Source organism: Panthera onca, chromosome C1 (assembly GCF_046562875.1).
Source record: "Panthera onca isolate mPanOnc1 chromosome C1, mPanOnc1 haplotype 2, whole genome shotgun sequence".
NCBI classification, from domain to species: Eukaryota; Metazoa; Chordata; class Mammalia; order Carnivora; family Felidae; genus Panthera; species Panthera onca.
This window is the reverse complement of record NC_138346.1, coordinates 9,703,457-9,721,538: the sequence shown is the minus strand read 5'-3', so window position 1 is coordinate 9,721,538 and position 18,082 is coordinate 9,703,457. Positions and strand designations below refer to the sequence as shown.

Below are 18,082 nucleotides of genomic sequence, written 5' to 3'. Positions count from 1 at the left end.
GAGTCCCAAGGGAAACCAGGGCTGCGGGGTACCCTAACAAGAAATGAAAACCCAAAGGGAAGGCAGTATCATGACAATGCAAGTTTCCAGAAAAATGGGTTACATATACAACAGATTAGGAATCAGAATGTTTCCAGTAAAAAACGCTTAAAAATAATGTAATTCTTCAAAATTCTTAAGAAAAATAATTTCTAACTCAGAACTCTATGTTCATTCAAACAAGTATCAAGGTTAATATACTTTCAGACATTCAAGATCTGAAAAATCAATAAATAAAAGGCCTTTAAAAATCTTGTACGCCCATTTTCTTAGAAAGCAAGTGGAAGTGAGGTTCCATCACACAAAATAGTAATCCAGGAAAGACGATGTGGGATCTATCAACAGCAAACTAAACCAAAGACTGAAGAAACCAAAGACTGAAGAAAATACCCTGACTAAATAAAAACAGTGCACAGGCATAAAAGAACAGCCATCCAGAGGCTTTATTTCTTTAGGAAAATGTAACAAACACAAGTAGACAGCTTGAAAAAGATTTAGACAATTAGCAAAGAGTTTGGAGTAATGGGTTCACAGAAAAGGAAAACAACATCAACAAAATAATTATTTAAATCCAGAAAAACAAAAATATTTAAGAAAGGAACCCTTCTGACACAACTGTAAATGGCATTTCTGTCTCCATACAAACATCAGGCACTGATCATGACTGGGCAAATGGGAAGTGTATGCAGTATGTGCTTGGTGGGTACAGAGGTGCGGTAACTTTCATAAAGGGTGTGTAACAGAGCACACATTGGAGGGGGGAGAAAAGCAACAAATAAACATGAGTACATAATCCAAACACATGGAAACAGATACCAAAATAATCCAACGGGGAAGGGCAATGTGGCGGGAAGACTGTTTTCTCCTAATCAATTTATATGTAACTTCAGTAAAACGTAATCTGACCAAAATAATTCTTATTCTAACGTGGCATACAAAAATACATACCATGGTTGGTTAAAATTCACTGGGTAAAATAAAACAAAGCCTTCTCAACAAAGAAGCTGATGATACTTGTTTCCATTCAATGTTCTTAAATTTGGCAACTAATTTTCCTAATTTAATTTTTTTAAAGCCTCAAAATTATTAGGAATCATTGGTGATTTTTCAAAGTAATTACATACTAGAATTATTACAGTGTTAAGTTGCTAAATTAGTTCAACAGCTGTCTTACACCATATAGAAAACTGTCACCGCTTCATTCTTTTCCCTTTAAGCTCCTCAGCCAACACCTCAGGAGGTGGAAAAATAATTTAATTATATAAGCTCAGCATGTATGACCCTATAAGACTCTAGGTGAAACCAAGAGTGTAACTCTTAAATTCTCTCCTTCTCAACTCATTCTGATTTCTTCCTTCCAGGCTGGAGGTGCAAAGCACCATGTCTCAGTCTCGGGCTGACGGTAGAGTCCTGATCTAGACCGAATTACCTTCCCAGAATTCTGCATCCGCCTGGTTCTTGTCTAGTTCTAATAATGGCCACAGGCTGCATGCAAGGCACCAGAAGAGTAGAAAACTCAAGCTGGAAGTAAGCTGATAACTGCTGCTATGTTATTAATAATGTGCACATGGTGTCCACTCAACTAATGAGAGGAAACCAGATCTGCAAACAGACATATCAGACTAGAAATATCTTTACGTTTTTCCATAAAGAAGTTCTGTAACAGCCCAGATTTTGATCACAAACTTTCTTCCGTTTCTATGCCATCCATCACCTACTACACTCAGCACGTACTTTGAAACAGTCCTATTATTTCAAATTTAGCTTAAAAAGGCAAATTAGCAAAACAGATCTTGAAGCCATTAATAATTGTAAAAACACTTGGAGATACATTAAGACATAGAATAGTTTCCAAAATCATTTGAGTCATTACATTGCCCCACTGGTTATACATTTACGCTACATAAATTTTGAGAAGGTCTGTTTGCTTACGTTTAACAACACAGAGCAAGAATAATTTCCTAACGCGTATTAAAAATTGTCACGTAACACTATCTATCCTTTCTGGGGCATTCTCAAGACTTCAACCAACTGATACAGTGTGTGACCTTTGCCACTGAGCTATTTTGATCAGCTGCAGCTGGCAAGCCACAAGGCTTTGGGAAGCCCATCACAAAAGTGGCTGTTTCACTAGTTCTCCTGCCAACTCTAATTCCTCAGCAGGAACCTGCCCATCAGTCTGTGAACAGTTGCCGAAACAGCACATTGGGAAAGGTCTTCTTGCTTAAGTGTCCCAACTAAATGTATTGTATCATTTCCCAAAGGTGCTCCTTGGACTACTGCTGTCTCCCGAGGTAATGACCTGTGGTCAGGCAAATCTGTAAACTACGAGGTTAAGCAGAAGTTACCATGAGGTTTCTCACAGCCTTCAATGTGTTAACGCGTATGCTCCATCTCCCGGAGTAGTATTTGGAGTAGTATTTGGCTGTGGGAAATGAGTTTTCACCAAGTATCACGTAAGTACTGATCCATGAAGTTTTACTGACCAATCAGATCAGTGAGCCTTTACCTAAGAAAACATACCATATTCTAATTAACAGGTTCACTGAATGCTAACAAGTTGAAGAAAACAAATAACTACCCAACTTGGAATGCTTTCTATCTCACAAAGTGGTCTACTCCATTTTTCGGGTAACTTGCAGATTCTGGTTCCCCGAGATACACTAATCAGAAATCTGCCTCTCAACCTCTATCCACTGAATCTAATCTTGTCCCCGGGTTGACGTGCAGGGTGGGGCGGGGGGATTCCTCATGCATAAAGAGCCCTTCAAATATATGGCAGTAACTCTCAAGTCACCATTTTATATGTTTGCATGGCACGTTAACTTTACAGTTATTTTTACATTCTTTTATTGATGCTTCGCAAGAATATTGTTTTACATATAACATCAGGGACTAGGCTGCTATTGTAACTATAGCCAAATGATTGGCCCAAACACACAAAACTATGAAGAAGTAATATAACTAAATCAAGACCTTCCAAATTTAAAAATAGCTATACTTCAAACTGATCAAAGGCTAGGATTTATCAGTCCTTCATTCTCAAAAGGTTGCCGAATATGTTTTCTGTCTTAAGACACTCAACTTCTAGTGTACACTCTAAATTCTATCATGCATCTCATATACTAATAAGCACTATGCTAAGTCTGCTCATTTATTCCTCAAATAAACGATTATGCCCATTTATAAGGAAAAGATGACAAGCTTTCCCACAGTTGCCAGCTGATAAAAGAGCAGAACTAGAATTCAAACCCAGGGTTTTTACCTGTATAATAAGAGTTCACTATCCCCAAAATGCCATTTCTTGAAACTCAAGAGATCCCCAAAAACTACCTTACTTTGCCCCTATGTTCTTAAGTAAAATTACCAAGTACTGTCAATTCTATCGCGGTATTGCTTCTTACTTTACAAACTCTTTCCCGAAGTGACACACGTAATCATGCCTAAAATCCACCCTGCCCTGTCTGACTTCAAGAAGCCTTCCTAGATTTAGCTCACCCAATCTACTCAATCCTATGCTTCTAGTGTCATGACTGATTTCTGGAACCAGATGGCCTGGGTTTCACTCTTGGCTCTATCACTTCTAAGTTCTGTGACCTTGGGCAGGCAACCTGACCACTGTCCCTGAGTCTCCTTACCTGTAAGAATAGTATCTGCCACACGGGGCTGATGAGGAGTAAATGACATGATCCGTGTAAACTATTTACAAGTTATCAGGCACTTGTAAGAACATTACACGTAAATATTCCCTACTATTTTGTTCTGAAATGATTTTCACCTATTTGAAAATAAACAAATCTGTAGTGAATGGTAGGATATAAATCCTTGGGTTCACACAACATTCACCTCTAAAGATGAATCAATACCAGTAAAGAAGGATCAAATTGGATTTCGTCTCCTCTGGGACCTTAACGTCTCTTAACGACCCAAAACACGGCGTATCAGCACAAGACAGAGCTCACAAGGTTGCAAAGGAAGCGGCAAAGAGAAGCAGTGGCTTCAAGTCACGCGTATCCTGCATCTTCCGATCGCTGCTCTGCCATCTGTGAGACACGTTACCCGTGCAAGTTCTCACCTCATGAAATACATTTCCTTAATAACTATCCTTAAGCACCATTTTTTAAAAAAAAGTAAGTGGATGGCCTATGTAAAATACCTCGTACTTATCAGATGCTAAGGAATTGCACCTTCTCTTGTTTCAACAGCGTAGGGCTCAGAACCAGGGTAGTGGTAGTGAAAATGGGAAAGTGGTATTTGTGACCATACAACACATAGAGATTTTGTGACACTGAGGAAGATAATCCAAGGTGAGTTTTAAACTACTCCGTTTGTGACCACGTGCAGAGTGAGTTTCATAGACTGTTTTATTACAGCAGAGGGGTAGGTGGCAACAGGACATTCAGTGCTTTCTCACTTAGAGAAACCACGGACAACCCACCGGGGGCTGGGTTTTCTTTCAAAACTCCTGTTAACAGACTGAAGAAAAGAAAACGAGTGACCAAGAAGAGTTGAGGACATGACACTCGAGAACAATCTGAACTCAACCCTGCACTGGACTCCCCAGAAAAAAGAGCTGAAAGTGGTAAGCTCTTCAAGTAAAGCCAACTGGAAGAAAGCAGAAGTGGAGAAGTAAATTCCACTGAACATGCCACGAACTCAACCTGGCCTGATGGCTGTGGAGGTCACGCAGCTACTACAATGGGTACGTACATATGTACATGTGTACATATGTATGCGCACGCGTGCGCACGCGCGCACACACACACTCACACTTCTCTACTTCCTTAAAAACAGAGAAGAAGAGGTATAAAAGGGATAAGCTAACTCCAAGTGCCTAGAAAACCTTGGCAGATCCAACGGGACAGCTGGCTGTGCCCTTTTTTACCTGGCTTTTAATTCCCTTTTGACTTGAAGATACCAATCTTTTTTTTTTTTTTTTAAGGTTTATTTTGGGGGGGGAGGGGCAGAGAGAGAAGGGGAGAGTGAGAATCCCAAGCAGGCTCCGTGCTCTCAACACAGAGCTCAATGTGGGGCTCCAACCCACAAACTGTGAGATCATGACCTGAGCTGAAGTCAGATGCTTAACCGACTGAGCCACCCAGGTGCCCCTCAAGATACCAATCTTAATATTAATCCAGTATCTGTACCTTGAAATTGAAAAGATTTTAGACAGATGGAAGGTGTATTTAAAATACTAAATTGGGGGTGCCCGGATGGCTCAGTCGGTTGGGCATCTAACTCTTGATTTTTGGCTTAGGTCGTGATCTCAGTTTGTGGGATTGAGCCCCATGCCAGACTCTGAGCTGGCAGAGCAGAGCCTGCTTGGGATTCTCTCCTTCTACTCTGACTCTCCCCCACACCCCTGCATGCACTCTCTCTCAAAATAAATAAACTCTAAAAAATTAAAATTAAATGCCAAACTGAACAAAATGCTGCAACGTAAAAGATGTTATTTTCACAATAACCCTATGGTACAGATTAAAGACAAGATTTTATGTGGTGCCTACTAGTATTCCTATCACAGTTTAGCTAATATTGAATCAAGTGAAAGTACAGATAGTAGGGTTAAAGGAAACAGTGCTGACAATTGGCTGTGATTCAATATTAGGTTAGGCTGATTCAATATTAGCTAAACTTTGACAAGAATACTAGCACACTATATAGAATTGTCAAGAACCAAGAAAAGGTTCTAGCCCTATCAAAATATAAATCTAAAATGTTCTATGAGGGCAAGGAAAAAAAAAGGAAAAAAAAGACGGTCAAAAGCAAGCTTCCTGGATAAATACTACAAAAATTAAATGCTTAAAAAAAACTATACATAAGGGCTATATTATTCTTTTGTGTGTTTTAGATTTCTCAAAATAGGAAAAAGAAAAGAACACCCTTCAGTGTGACAGCAATCATGTAACTGAAGAGGGCCGCCACCAGTCCTACTCATTCTAATGACACGAACATTTGGCTTCCCTGAAGAAGCCTTTTGACAAAAAGAGAAAGAGAAAAGTGCCTCAAGATCCCTATCTCCCATCTAGTTTGTTTCTCTGCTTGAAATGTATTATTCCCGAATGTTAGCTCTCTTCCGCGGTTCAAGAGGGCAACACTCTTTCCCATTTATGTGGGACAAAACAAAGCCAGTGTAGGGAACATAAGAGGTATTCATCTTTAGACCAGACTCCTTCAAGGCCACAAAACAGGACATGTGAATAAGGCTTAATTTATACGAGGATACATTTATTTTGAAAACTTAGCTCACTCTATTTCCATACATCAAGAATGTATCATCCCCAAAACACAACCCACCATGTGATTTTTGATCATGGTCCAAAGCGACTCATAACTGAAATAACTTTCTGGTGTGCTTATAGAAAATCCAACTTGATGTCCTGCCCTGATAACAGGAAATAACTTAAGAACTATAAGGAGAAAGACACAGGCACTAAAATGTGACCACTTAGTAATAATAAGAAGGCAGCATTTCTTACCGGTTTCCTTCAAACTAAAGGCAGCATCAATTACTATGCACTGTTACAAATAGATCCGGTAATAAACCTGAGACTGCCTCAGGCCGGAAAAAAAGCAAAACAAATCTGACTACCTTGAAAGCATAATCACTTCTGACAAACCAAGAAACATTTCATTTTAAAAAGAGATGTCGCCATCCACTTACTTGCCAATTTGGCCTGTAATCCAGAAGGGCCAGGTTTTGATGTCTCTGACTTAGAAGACCCTGGAAGAGACAGTTTGGTTTTAGGAAGGCTAACTTTAGGGCTGAAACGAGCAGCCCAATCGAATTTTGAAGAGCCACCAGTTTTACTCTGTTCCTTTTCCCTGCTACTTCTTCTGGGACTGGGACTGGATGCCGAACGGGAACGCCTGGCCTTGTTCTGGTCTTTTCCTTGTTTCACCCTGGCCCCTGGTGGCACGGCGGAGGAGGCCGAGGCAACAGCGGAAGAGGAGGAGGAAGTAGAGGCGGCAGAGGAAGAATCAGTGATGGAGCTGCACCCAGCCTTGGCCGAGGCGGCGGATTTTGAAGCCAGCTTGGTGGGTTTTGCAGATCGCTCTTCGGCACCAGTGGACTCAGACACAGAACCACTCTTTATACAAGAACTCTCTGTCCTCTTTCTTTTCTGACTCCGTGAACTGCCAGCGGCCCCACTCTTTCTGGTGTGAGCCTTACTTGTCGATGGCGAGTGTGCAGATTTCAGTTGTTGCTCCTGGTCTAAATGTCTCTTCTTTGACTTACTATGTGGCTTATTCGTTTCTGAGGGGGATTCAGTACGCTGAAGTGCTTTCGGTTTTTTGGCAGAGCTGGGAGAGTTGGTCCTGTTGTAGTCTGGACTAGCACTGCGTTTCACTCCTCGAGAATTGTCTTTCTTAGGCACCTGCCCCGTTTTTTGCCTTTCTGAAGGATTGGCTCTGTCTGGATCCTCTGGTTGTGGAACTATGACAGCAGATGATGAACTGCAGCTTCTGACAGGGTAGATAAGGAGAGAGTTAGTATCAGCCGGCCATGATTAAACCTGTCGTATAATACTTATTAACTTCTCAAATCTATGCAATAAATGCTTTAAAAATAAAAAAGGTGCAAAAGTTTTCCTGATTGAGTCCAGGGCTTAATAAATACAGGTTTTCAAATGGTTCAAAACTGGGGGCATTGGGGGGGGGGGGGGAAATAGGTGTAACTTTAAATGGCTAAATATTTGATGACATGATCAAATATTTGTAGATCAGGGCATTTCTTCAGCCCAAAGATTACTGACACTAACCCCCCCCCCAATCACAAAACATGAATTAAATTTACAAGAAAAAGAATGCTTAGAACCAGTTGAAGCTAGAATACTGACGCTCTATTTGTAAATACAACTTCTTTGTCAAAGCTTTAAATAACCATTAATATGTATGCATTTTTGTATGCAAATGAAGGCAAGAAAGTTTTATAGTATTGTGTTACTCCTTTCTAAAAGACTCCTACCAATTAGATCTTAAGAAATCAATGACCTTTGGCTCTGCCAACAAAAAACAATAAAAAACCTAAGGGTTTCAGTAAAAAAAGGTAAAATGGCATTTCGGATGCCTATAAAAGTTTGTTAAACAAACAGGTTCTCTAAGCAAGGGCAAAACTGCATTGTCTAGAGTCCGCTGCACTGACATCACTGCAAAGATAATCAACTATTAACCCTCAAAGTTACATTCAGGGAACAATGAAAATACCTATCACAACATTTTGGGATAACCTGCTAAATTTTAATATTATGCAATGATTTAAATGCAAATAATTCTGCCTTGAAAATGTACAAGCAATGTGAAGATTTACCTTTTAGAAAGGTGTCCCCTTGACAGTTCAGAAGTAGTATTAGACTGCACTTTGGGTGCCTTAGAATTAGATTTTCTACTCTCAGGAGGGCTATATCCCTTATGTTTTGCCTGCCCTAAATGTGACCTGTCAGCAGAAAATCAAAACAGAAATCTATCAGGACACTGAGATGCAAATACAGCACTGAAAGTGAAATATGTTTTCATTTTTTTAAAAAGCCTCCCAATTCTTCATTATTGACTACCCTTTTCCCAAATATTTCCAAAACTAAGTTATTGCTCTACCAAATACCCTTGCAAAAAAACTTGCCTTAGAACCGACTCAATACCCAAGAGTTAAATCAATCTTATTACCACTTTTCATGACTGAGTAGCAATATTAGAGTTACTTAAGCAACAAAGAATTTTTCAACAGTTTTACTGCAAATTCACATATGCTAAATTTTTGCAAAGCACAAATCCAGACTTTAGATCTAAACCCTACTTTTACTAGATAATGTGAGTATAACAGCTTAAAAGCTTTGGGGAAGAGGCAGTCTGTGACCCATCCCTACAATGCTGCCGATTCCCAATTTGTAGAATTCAGGTTAGCACAGTAAATGCAGAGACAGATGAAATCAATTCGCAAACAGATTTTACACAGAAAATCATCAGAAGCACTCAACAGTAAATAAACTTACATGAAATCAATAGAGTGATATTTGCTAAGAATGTAATGTACTAATCAATAAAAAAAAAGTACAACAAAAACCAAGTCCTAGAGAAAGAGATAAAGAATTGACCACAAAATATTCCAAACACGTTCAAAAGATTCCATCATTGATATATGGTTAGGTTATATTTATAATAAGACATATTCTTGTGCCAGCATTGTTCTAAGAGCAAGTTTGCAGGACATGAATAAACTGTTTTTCAGCGGTTAGGTTTTTTTTTTAACCTCAGGCAATGATTACATTAGATTTACATAAGCAATAAAAAGAGAGCATGCATTAATATATACCCAGAAAAGCTGGTGTTACAGAGGTGAGGGGTATTAACGTAACAGATGCAACTATTGTAATTCACAGACAACATCCATCCTTCATGTAAGGAACATAAAAGAGCATATTCTAATGAGAATAACAAAGTCTCATTAATACCAAAGCTGTTTACTGTTAAAAAAAAAAAAAAAAAATCTTTCAAAGGTTTTAATTCTAACATCATCTCAAAGGAACTTATAAATCAGTCACTGAAACCTCACATGATGATTCTAATTGAATCTGTAAGAATGCCACAGAGTTCTTAACATATCATACAAGTTCCACCATTTCTTCAAAAAGATGCTCTAAGGTTTCTCGTCTCTTATTTTTTTTCTTCCATTTTTCCAGAAGAGTTCAATACTGGATTCTTGAAAGAAGATATGAAATTAGCTTCTCAATAAAAAAGAAATATTTTTGGATCCATAATACCACTTTCATTTTTAAGATTCTAATAAATGATAGACTAGAACTTTCCAAAGGCTTACTAGAATAGGTCAACTACTAAAAAACTCTAAGCTAGTCTTTTCAAGTGTCTTCGTCTTGTGGGCTTAGTCTTTTCAAGTGACTGTAGTAATGAATACAAGTATTTTTCAAGCTACTTAATATTTTTTCTGTGTAGCCAAGCTGAACCTTGTAAGATTTATCCACTGTGATTTAGTTTGTGCATTTTTCCTAAATAGTCTTCCAATGCAGAGTGAAATTTTGTTTTAACCCATGGGTTTCCTAATATAGAGATTTAATTTCTGGGAACTGCTTTTGGTTTTGTTACATTTCTACTAACAGATCTGAGAGTTGTATATTAAAAAAAAAAAAAAAAAAAAGGAAAGAAAGAAATGAAATGAGTAAATTTTCAAATCATCCCATAATTACTTTTTAAAAGGTATGTTCTGTTTTCAGGGTGTACAATTTAATATCCATGGAACAATACTTATAAATTATGTCATTCAAGTTCTCTACATTCTTATTTTAGTAAAGTTTGCTAAGGATTAATTTTTTAACTAAATCACAATTTCTACTTCACTATAAAATTTAAAATACCCCTTGCTATGTTCCTTGATTATAATTTTAAAATCATTTTAAAAGAAAACTTTAAAGTCTAAAGTTAGACTACTTTGTGATAACGTTCAATTAAATATTCAAATGGCAATCTTAAAAAATGTAAATCATTAACATATTCCTAGTTAAGTCTCAAAAGAAGGAAGGGAATTCATTCTCTTTGTCAACAGATTTTGACCAACATTAACCCAATGCCTACAGTGGTGTAGAAGTAGCTGTCCTCCTCTTTGTACAGTAGATAAATTGTTCCCTGATCTTAAATACATCTAACTTTACAGCGACTTAAATCAACTCCTGAATTTCTATTGTCCTTACTCACACCTTCAAGGAACTAAAGAATTTATCAGTTCAATGCTCAACATTAGATTACAAAAGGAAAAAAAAAATCCACCCATCTTAGAAAGTGAAACTCACAAAACTAGCTTAAATACAACAACGCCCACAATGATCTGACTGCACCTTTCCTAAAATTACTTTAAGCGCAATAGTCTCACTGAGGCCTGGTTAAAAATATTTTAAGATACAAAATACTGATTGTTACTGTTCTTCTGCCTATTGTTTAAGAGGGACTTAATACATTTTCTGTAAAGGATAGTACTTATGGCTTTGTGGGCAATATGTAAATAAATGGGCAGGGCTATGTTCCAATCAAATTTTTATTTACAAAAACAGGCAGGAAGCTGGATTTGTCCCGTGGGTCATACATAGCATGCCAGTCCTTGGCTTACCACAAGAGAGTAAGCAAACAGATGGTACCATAAAGAGACAATATGGGGCCTCCCAAAGTAGGGCTCTGCTTTATTATGCCCATTTATAAATTATTAAAGCTCAGAATACTGTAAAGTAAATCTCCATAAAATAATAACACCTAATCTAGCATACCCAATCAGAATATCACAGTATGCAGCACCTAACAAGCCATGATGCCTTTTAGCTCATTTCAACAACTCCCTGATTCATCAGACCTTAGTGCTCAACATTAATCTTTATTAAAAAGCATAATCTAAGACCCAGTAAAATTTATATCCACGATAAATCAAATTTGCAAGAATAACACAGTAAAATTCATGACAAAATCTTTGTGATAGCACCAGAATGAGCCCATTTAGTAAAATACAACCCAAGGATAGGCAGATAAATGGGTGGGTGTGTATGTTCAGGAGCTTTTATATCATCCTATGGATATTCCTGAGGAAAAAGCTCACTTTCTGCAAAATCTAAAAATAATTGGGCTAATGGTGAAAATAAGATTAGGCATAGTGCACTCAAACCTATGTTATTTTATGATCACATTCCTGACAAAAACATCACCAACTTTAAAGATTAAATCTCCCCTAACATTTGCACCAAATAATCACAGTTGGTCCACTCTTTGGGATCTTATATTTGCGCTTTCTCCTTTCGAGTGTGAATTTTTAGACATTTTCTCTTAAGACCAGCTTCAACAAAATTAAAAAAATACAATTCCGGGGGAGACTTTCCTTTTTCTCATTTTCTTCCTTTATAAATACAGGAGTAAATGGTTTTGAGCTTCCTTAGCGTGTTTAACCAGGCAAAGTGTGGTGGTTCTAGAAGTCACTGAAATAGCACCTCCTGCAAATGAATTCTTTAAATCATTTCTGTAAGATTTTTAAGCTTTTTCATAAGATCTTCATAAATAACCAAATCTTCCACTTTAATTGAAAGGCTATCCCATTTCAGTCCATATGTTACCACTGGAGGAAATACTGCCTATGAGCCAACAGTGCTTCCACATTGTATTGACATCATTTCCCTATTTAGCAAGTGTATAAGGGCCAGATCACATTAAACAAACCCAGCTGACAAGAGAACAGACCAATCAACTCTGGGTTATGTGCTTCCAAGAGTCAAACGCCTCTTGTTGCCTTTTAGGAAAATCATAGTGACTGCCCCTTTCTAGATACTTTAATTTACTTTTACTGCTATTTATTAAAATAGTTGGTAGTCCAAAGGGTTAAAAACCATCTCTAATCCAGAGGGCATCTAAGAAAGGGCAAAATCTTGTATCAAAGAGCTCTTCTTCTCTTAATGGTAGATAAAATGAGTGACTAGTTACGAGTAGTTAATACATCACGTCTTAAATTTTGTCTGAAATTACTTTTCGTGCCAGACATATTCACAATTCAAATACATGTACATACTACCAAACAAATTATTCGGGGCTTCATTAAATCTCCAAATGTTTTTTATGTGTATACAGACACACATGCATTTTTATGCCTTTAGATTTTATATACACAATTAACATCATAATTTTGTCTTCTGAAAATTAAATGCTTTGTTTATAATGTTCATAAATTAAATGCACGTTTTAAATAAGTCACTGATTTGCAATCATCAGGCTGGAAAGTTCAGTTAAAGCATTTTAAACAAAAAGCTCACTAATGTTCTCAGCAAAATGCACTGTTTTTCTATTCTGATCACAAAATGGAAGCTGATTAGTCTGACCAGTGTTCCCATGTTTAGTTATGGCAAAAATGCCAGCCTAATGGATTCTGTAATTTACGGTAAAGAACTCCTTATTTATCTCATAAAACAATGTTTTAAACATCACTGGCTCTCCCCTCTAGGGAACATTTTGAAAACATGTTAGGGAACAGGGTGTTACTGCCATTTAGCGAGTGTGGACCTAGAGGTAAAAGATGCCAGCCACGCAAGTATACAGAACAGCAGGACCCCATGAAAGGCTGTCCCATGACCCAGACCGCAAGTAGCCTTGGTAATATATGAAACCCTTAGGAGAAAACTTGAAATCTGGCCAGGATATAGGTGAAACAGATGCTCATAACTTCTCGGCTTCTATTCGTTTTGCATGGTTTTTATATACCGTTTCTCCAGTCATCCATGGGAATCAACAGATTACCTTTTGGCAGCTCTGCCATGGGTCACGTATCATTCTGAAGAAGTCTACAAAGAAAATGCTGCTTGTGGCATTTAAGCATGTTCCTGTAGCCGTCACATTCAATAAACTCAGACGCAGATGCGAGCGTCTGGAAACAGTGCCATCTTGTGTCAAGGCACCCAAGCATTTACCTACGGAGATCTTATTTATTATCTTGAAATGAATTAAGAAACACAAAATATCCGTCTAAACAGTTTAGAAACATAAAATGTTTCTAAATATATAAAACGTAACGTAAAAATAAACAAGTAGAAGGAAAACAACTGATAAACAAAAGGGGCATCATAATAAAGAGATTTACGTTATGTGATACACATTACAGAGTGGGAGGGAGCACTAGATGGGACAGGACGGAGTTGAGAACTACTGGAACAAACTACTCATTTCAACAGATTGTCAGGTTTGCCAACTCAAATATATGCAAGTCATGACAAGGCATATAAATATGGATAACACACAGTCTAGTTCCTGTCCTCAAAGAGGTCAGTGCCTCATAAAACAAAGTGATCTACCAGATGCTATTAAGTTCTCAACAAAGGGAAAAATTACTTCTAGGAGAATATAGGCTTTATAGACTACATGGCATTTAAACCACACCCCGAAGAATGAAAAGCTGAAGAGAAAGAATGTTCGAGTCAAGCGCAGAGTATAGGGAAAGGCAGAGGCAGGAAAACACGAAACCCACATGGCACCTGGCAAATGATATGAATTTCCCGGAGCACAGAGCTACATTAGGAAACAAGGTTGAAAGGACAGGCCAGGGTTTAAATGCCTTGTCAAAGGATCTAGATTTTGTCCTTAGTAAGGCTGGCACTAGGAGACTGACAGAGTTGGAAACAGTGAGGCAAAAGCAAAATTTCTGTATGTTCAACTACCCAGGGTATACTAAGGACAGGTGAGTAAACAGAAGTACTTACTTACTGTGTAACAAGAACAAGGCAGAAGGACTGCATGTAATTAAAACTGTGGAAAAAGACAGCCCACAAAAGGGAACATACAGCTCATTACACTTGCACCGTTCCCCCCGCCCCCACCACCATTTTACAAAGTCGTTGGGTAAGGAGTATAAAAACGAAGATAATCCAAAGTAAATTAGTCATCAGTGATAGATGAGTGATGCAGTATTGAGTATCTCATAGCTAGACTGGCTTTTATAACTGAGTAAAACTTATTAAGACCACCCAGAACACATACATTTAAAGGTATGACTATGTGATAAACATTAATTTTTTTATCCAACTTAATTCTCAGATGACACTCAAGGCAGGTCTATTTCCATTTTAAAGATGTAGGAAATGAGGCTTGCACAAAATCACCCAGTCCCTAGGCAAGGAAAGGTACAAATGAGCCCAGGCATTCTGACTCTCTCAATCTGAAACCTGGCAGCTGTTCCTAGGGACTCAGGGGGAAAAGTAAAAGGCCTATATCCATAGCTATGAAGTTTTTTCCTTCAGCTTCAGAGCTGGTACCTCTGTCCCTAATTGTATACATGTCAGATTAAATGGCTTAAGGTTTTACAGATGATATGTGAGAAAAATGGAAGAAAAGATGTCAAAAAAGGAGACCTCCTGCTTTCTTTTGCTTTCCCTATTACCAAAAAACTGCCTTCCATAGGTGATGCTAAACTTGCTGTTCAACTATTGAAGAAGCTTTTGTATATATTCATTTTTTCATTCACACTAACACTCTTCTAGGAATGCATTCCGATATGGAGAAAACATGTGTGAAAACTGGTGTGAACATCAGATTCCCTCATATTGAGGGACAGAAGCATCAGAGCAAAGCCTCAGTAAGGATAAGAAATCATCTACAGCAGCTGACATCTTACAGGTTCCCAATATGCTTATGATACGACCTTTTTTTTATGATGTGACTTTTAAACAAAATCTCACAGTTGGTGAATAAAGCAAGATACCTATACTGCAAAGAAAGTTAGCAAAACACATGAGATATTACTCTGCTGGTCCAAGAAAGAACTTAACACGGGTAACTATTAAGAATCCAACGTGTTGGGGGAACCTGGGTGGCTCAATTGGTTAAGCGTCCAACTTTGGCTCAGGTCATGATCTCACGATTCTTAAGTTTAACCCCACATGGGGCTCTGTGCTGACAGCTCAGAGCCTGGAGCCTACTTCAGATTCTGGGTCTCCCTCTGTCTCTGCCCCTGCCCTTCTCACGCTCGGTCTCCCTCTCTCTCAAACACACACACACACACACACACACACACACACACACACACTCCACTGTGCCTAACTTCCAACTACAATAAAGTAGCTTCTGTTCCTCCTCAGACCAAGGCAACCATGCCACTGTTTAACACAACCTTGTAAGGGTGCCTGGGTGGCTCAGTTAAGCATCTGATTTTGGCTCAGGTCATGAACTCATGGTTCATAAGTTCAAGTCCCGCGTTGGGCTTTCTGCTGTCAGTCACAGAGCCCACTTCGGATCCTGTCCCCCCGCCCCCCCCCCGCCCCTACCCCACTTGTGCTCTTTCTCTGTGTTTCTCAAAATAAACAAATAAACTTAAACAAAACAAAACACACCACCACAATCCTGTAAACCTTGCCTCCAAAGGTTGTCCAAAGGCATGATGGGACAGACAGGCCTTCTCAGCATTACCAAAGCATCACTAGAAGTGAAAAGGTATATGCAAATATGGTTCTGTGGCTAAAACTCAAGAGTATCTAATTACAGCAGTAAGATTCACCATTATTAAAAGAAGCAAGTTAGCAAGTTACCTGGCTCACTCTAGTATACATGTTTATAAAAGCGGTTTCAATTTGGTCCTAAGAAACAATGAGGTCATTTTCACACCACATTAACTCCGTCTCTCTTTAATGTTCTCCTCCTCCCAAAGAAGATAAAGCTTGAACTTCCATCTGCCTCAGCGAAGGTCAGGATAAAAAAAAGACAAAAGGTACGTGCAAAAAAAAGAATAGGAAAATGGTATCCATACTGGTTGAGTAGGAGAATGAAGAAAACATACCAGACGCATGGCTATGTTGCACCAAGTAGGATACAGGGGAACGAAGGGTCTGTTGTAGACATGGGAGGAAGAATGAAAAATGTTTCAAGGGCCTCTGACAGCTATAATGTGCCGCTTACAAATACCCCATTTCTCCTCTGAGCGGGACACACGGTGGGGGGGCACTTGCCGAACTACTCGGAAGTCATGTGCAGCCGCATAACTTGCTCTGTCAAGGGAACGTGAGTGGAAATGAAACCCTTCTGGGGGAAGCCTTGGAGAGCCGGAGGGCAATTCAGCGTGCTCTCTTGTCAGAGCAATGCTACCCGAGTACCAAGTGCCCAGACTCTGCGAGCAGGGCCTGCAGCTGACCCAAGATGGCACGTCCGCTGGCGGCTCGATTGTCACCTCTACGGATTACTGAGCTGTGTGCTCCCGCGGCAGGGTGCTCCAGCCACCCTGTTACACAGCCCATTTCGACTGTGCCCTATTTCAGTTCTTCCTTCACTGCAGTCAATCACCTTCGCATGACCTTTCCCATAAAAGGCAGTCCTATCTCTGGGCCTAGAAATGCCAAGAAAGTAAACCTTCTTATTTGGAGCCCATACCAGTATTTGTTGAACACCTACCACTTAAGAGCAAAGTAACAAGTGACATAAAAAATTACAAATACAATCCACGCCCTGTAACTAATGACACCACGTGTCAAGTAGAGAGAGACAAATATAGCTGACATGTAACACCTGCTTTGCAACTGCTTCTTCAATTCAGCCTTCAGAGGCCAAATCAATGAGGTCATCCCTAGAAATGTTTCTCACCTGACTCTAATAATCACCTGCACACCCATTTCCCCCACTGAGTTGGAACAGCTTATAACAAAGGCTATTCTACTCTCAGTTTGATAACTACCAGCCAGCATGGGGCTTACTAGCATGGTGTTCTACAAACGAATGAGAACGATCTTACACTGAGTTGGGCTTACAAGTACATTAAGGCAGGACAGGACTCCTTAAAGCCAAAAGAGGCTTGATTGAAATAATGCACACACACCTCCAGATTGAACACAATTGCTAATCAATCAAACCTAGAGAAGGCAAGAGTCTACACAGCTCTCAAGACCTAAAAGACTGAAACTTCACAGAACTTTAATACACACATACTAATATATTTGTTTTTCTCTGTTCATCTTCTCCCCTAACGCAGGAGATGTGCCGTTGGCTACTTCAGATTCGCATCTTCTCTTTGCTACCAGGAAAGAGAAAGCGTCCAGTCTGAATCATGTGACCGCCCCAGCCCCATCAATGAACTCAGAAAGATGGGAGAGTTGCAGATTCTCCCAGCTTTGGCAAAAGGCTGGCCGGCGCTGGCGATGGACAGTCAAGAGCTGAGTGAAGATCATGTTGGAAAAGAATAACTAGGGGCGCCTGGGTGGCTCAGTTGGTTAAGCGTCTAACTTGGTTCAAGCTCAGGTCATGACCTCATGGTTTCGGGAGTTCGAGCCCCACGTCAGACTCTGAGCTGACAGTGGAGGGTCTGCTTGGGATTCTCAGTCTCTCCCTCTCTCTCCACCCCTCCCCGGCTCACCCTGTTTCTCTCAAAATAAATAAAACTTAAAAAAAAAAACAACAAAAACAGAATAAGTACCATTCAAAACACATGGGTGAAGAACTGAGGGAGATCATTCAACAAAAGAGGGTTACTGTGACAAGAGGGGCTCATGTCAGCTGAATGCTTTAAAGGTCAGTTCTCCTGTACAGTGGTACAAAGGGG

The 18,082-nt window shown here is 39.2% G+C and overlaps 1 protein-coding gene across 18 annotated transcripts in view; it reads right to left on the bottom strand.

Annotated features, from left to right (window-relative positions):
• TRIP12 (thyroid hormone receptor interactor 12) overlaps positions 1–18,082 on the bottom strand; it is a 138,709-nt gene that overhangs the window by 75,024 nt on the left and 45,603 nt on the right. For 11 of the 18 annotated variants that reach the window (XM_060624038.3, XM_060624034.3, XM_060624040.3 and 8 more), the window contains exons 3-4: positions 8,351–8,476; positions 6,704–7,506 (exon numbers count right to left, since the gene is read on the bottom strand). In XM_060624038.3, the coding sequence (XP_060480021.1) occupies positions 6,704–7,506; positions 8,351–8,476 (929 nt within the window). The remainder of the gene's footprint in view (positions 1–6,703; positions 7,507–8,350; positions 8,477–18,082) is intronic. The other 7 variants (XM_060624046.3, XM_060624047.3, XM_060624049.3 and 4 more) reach the window with 2 other exon arrangements.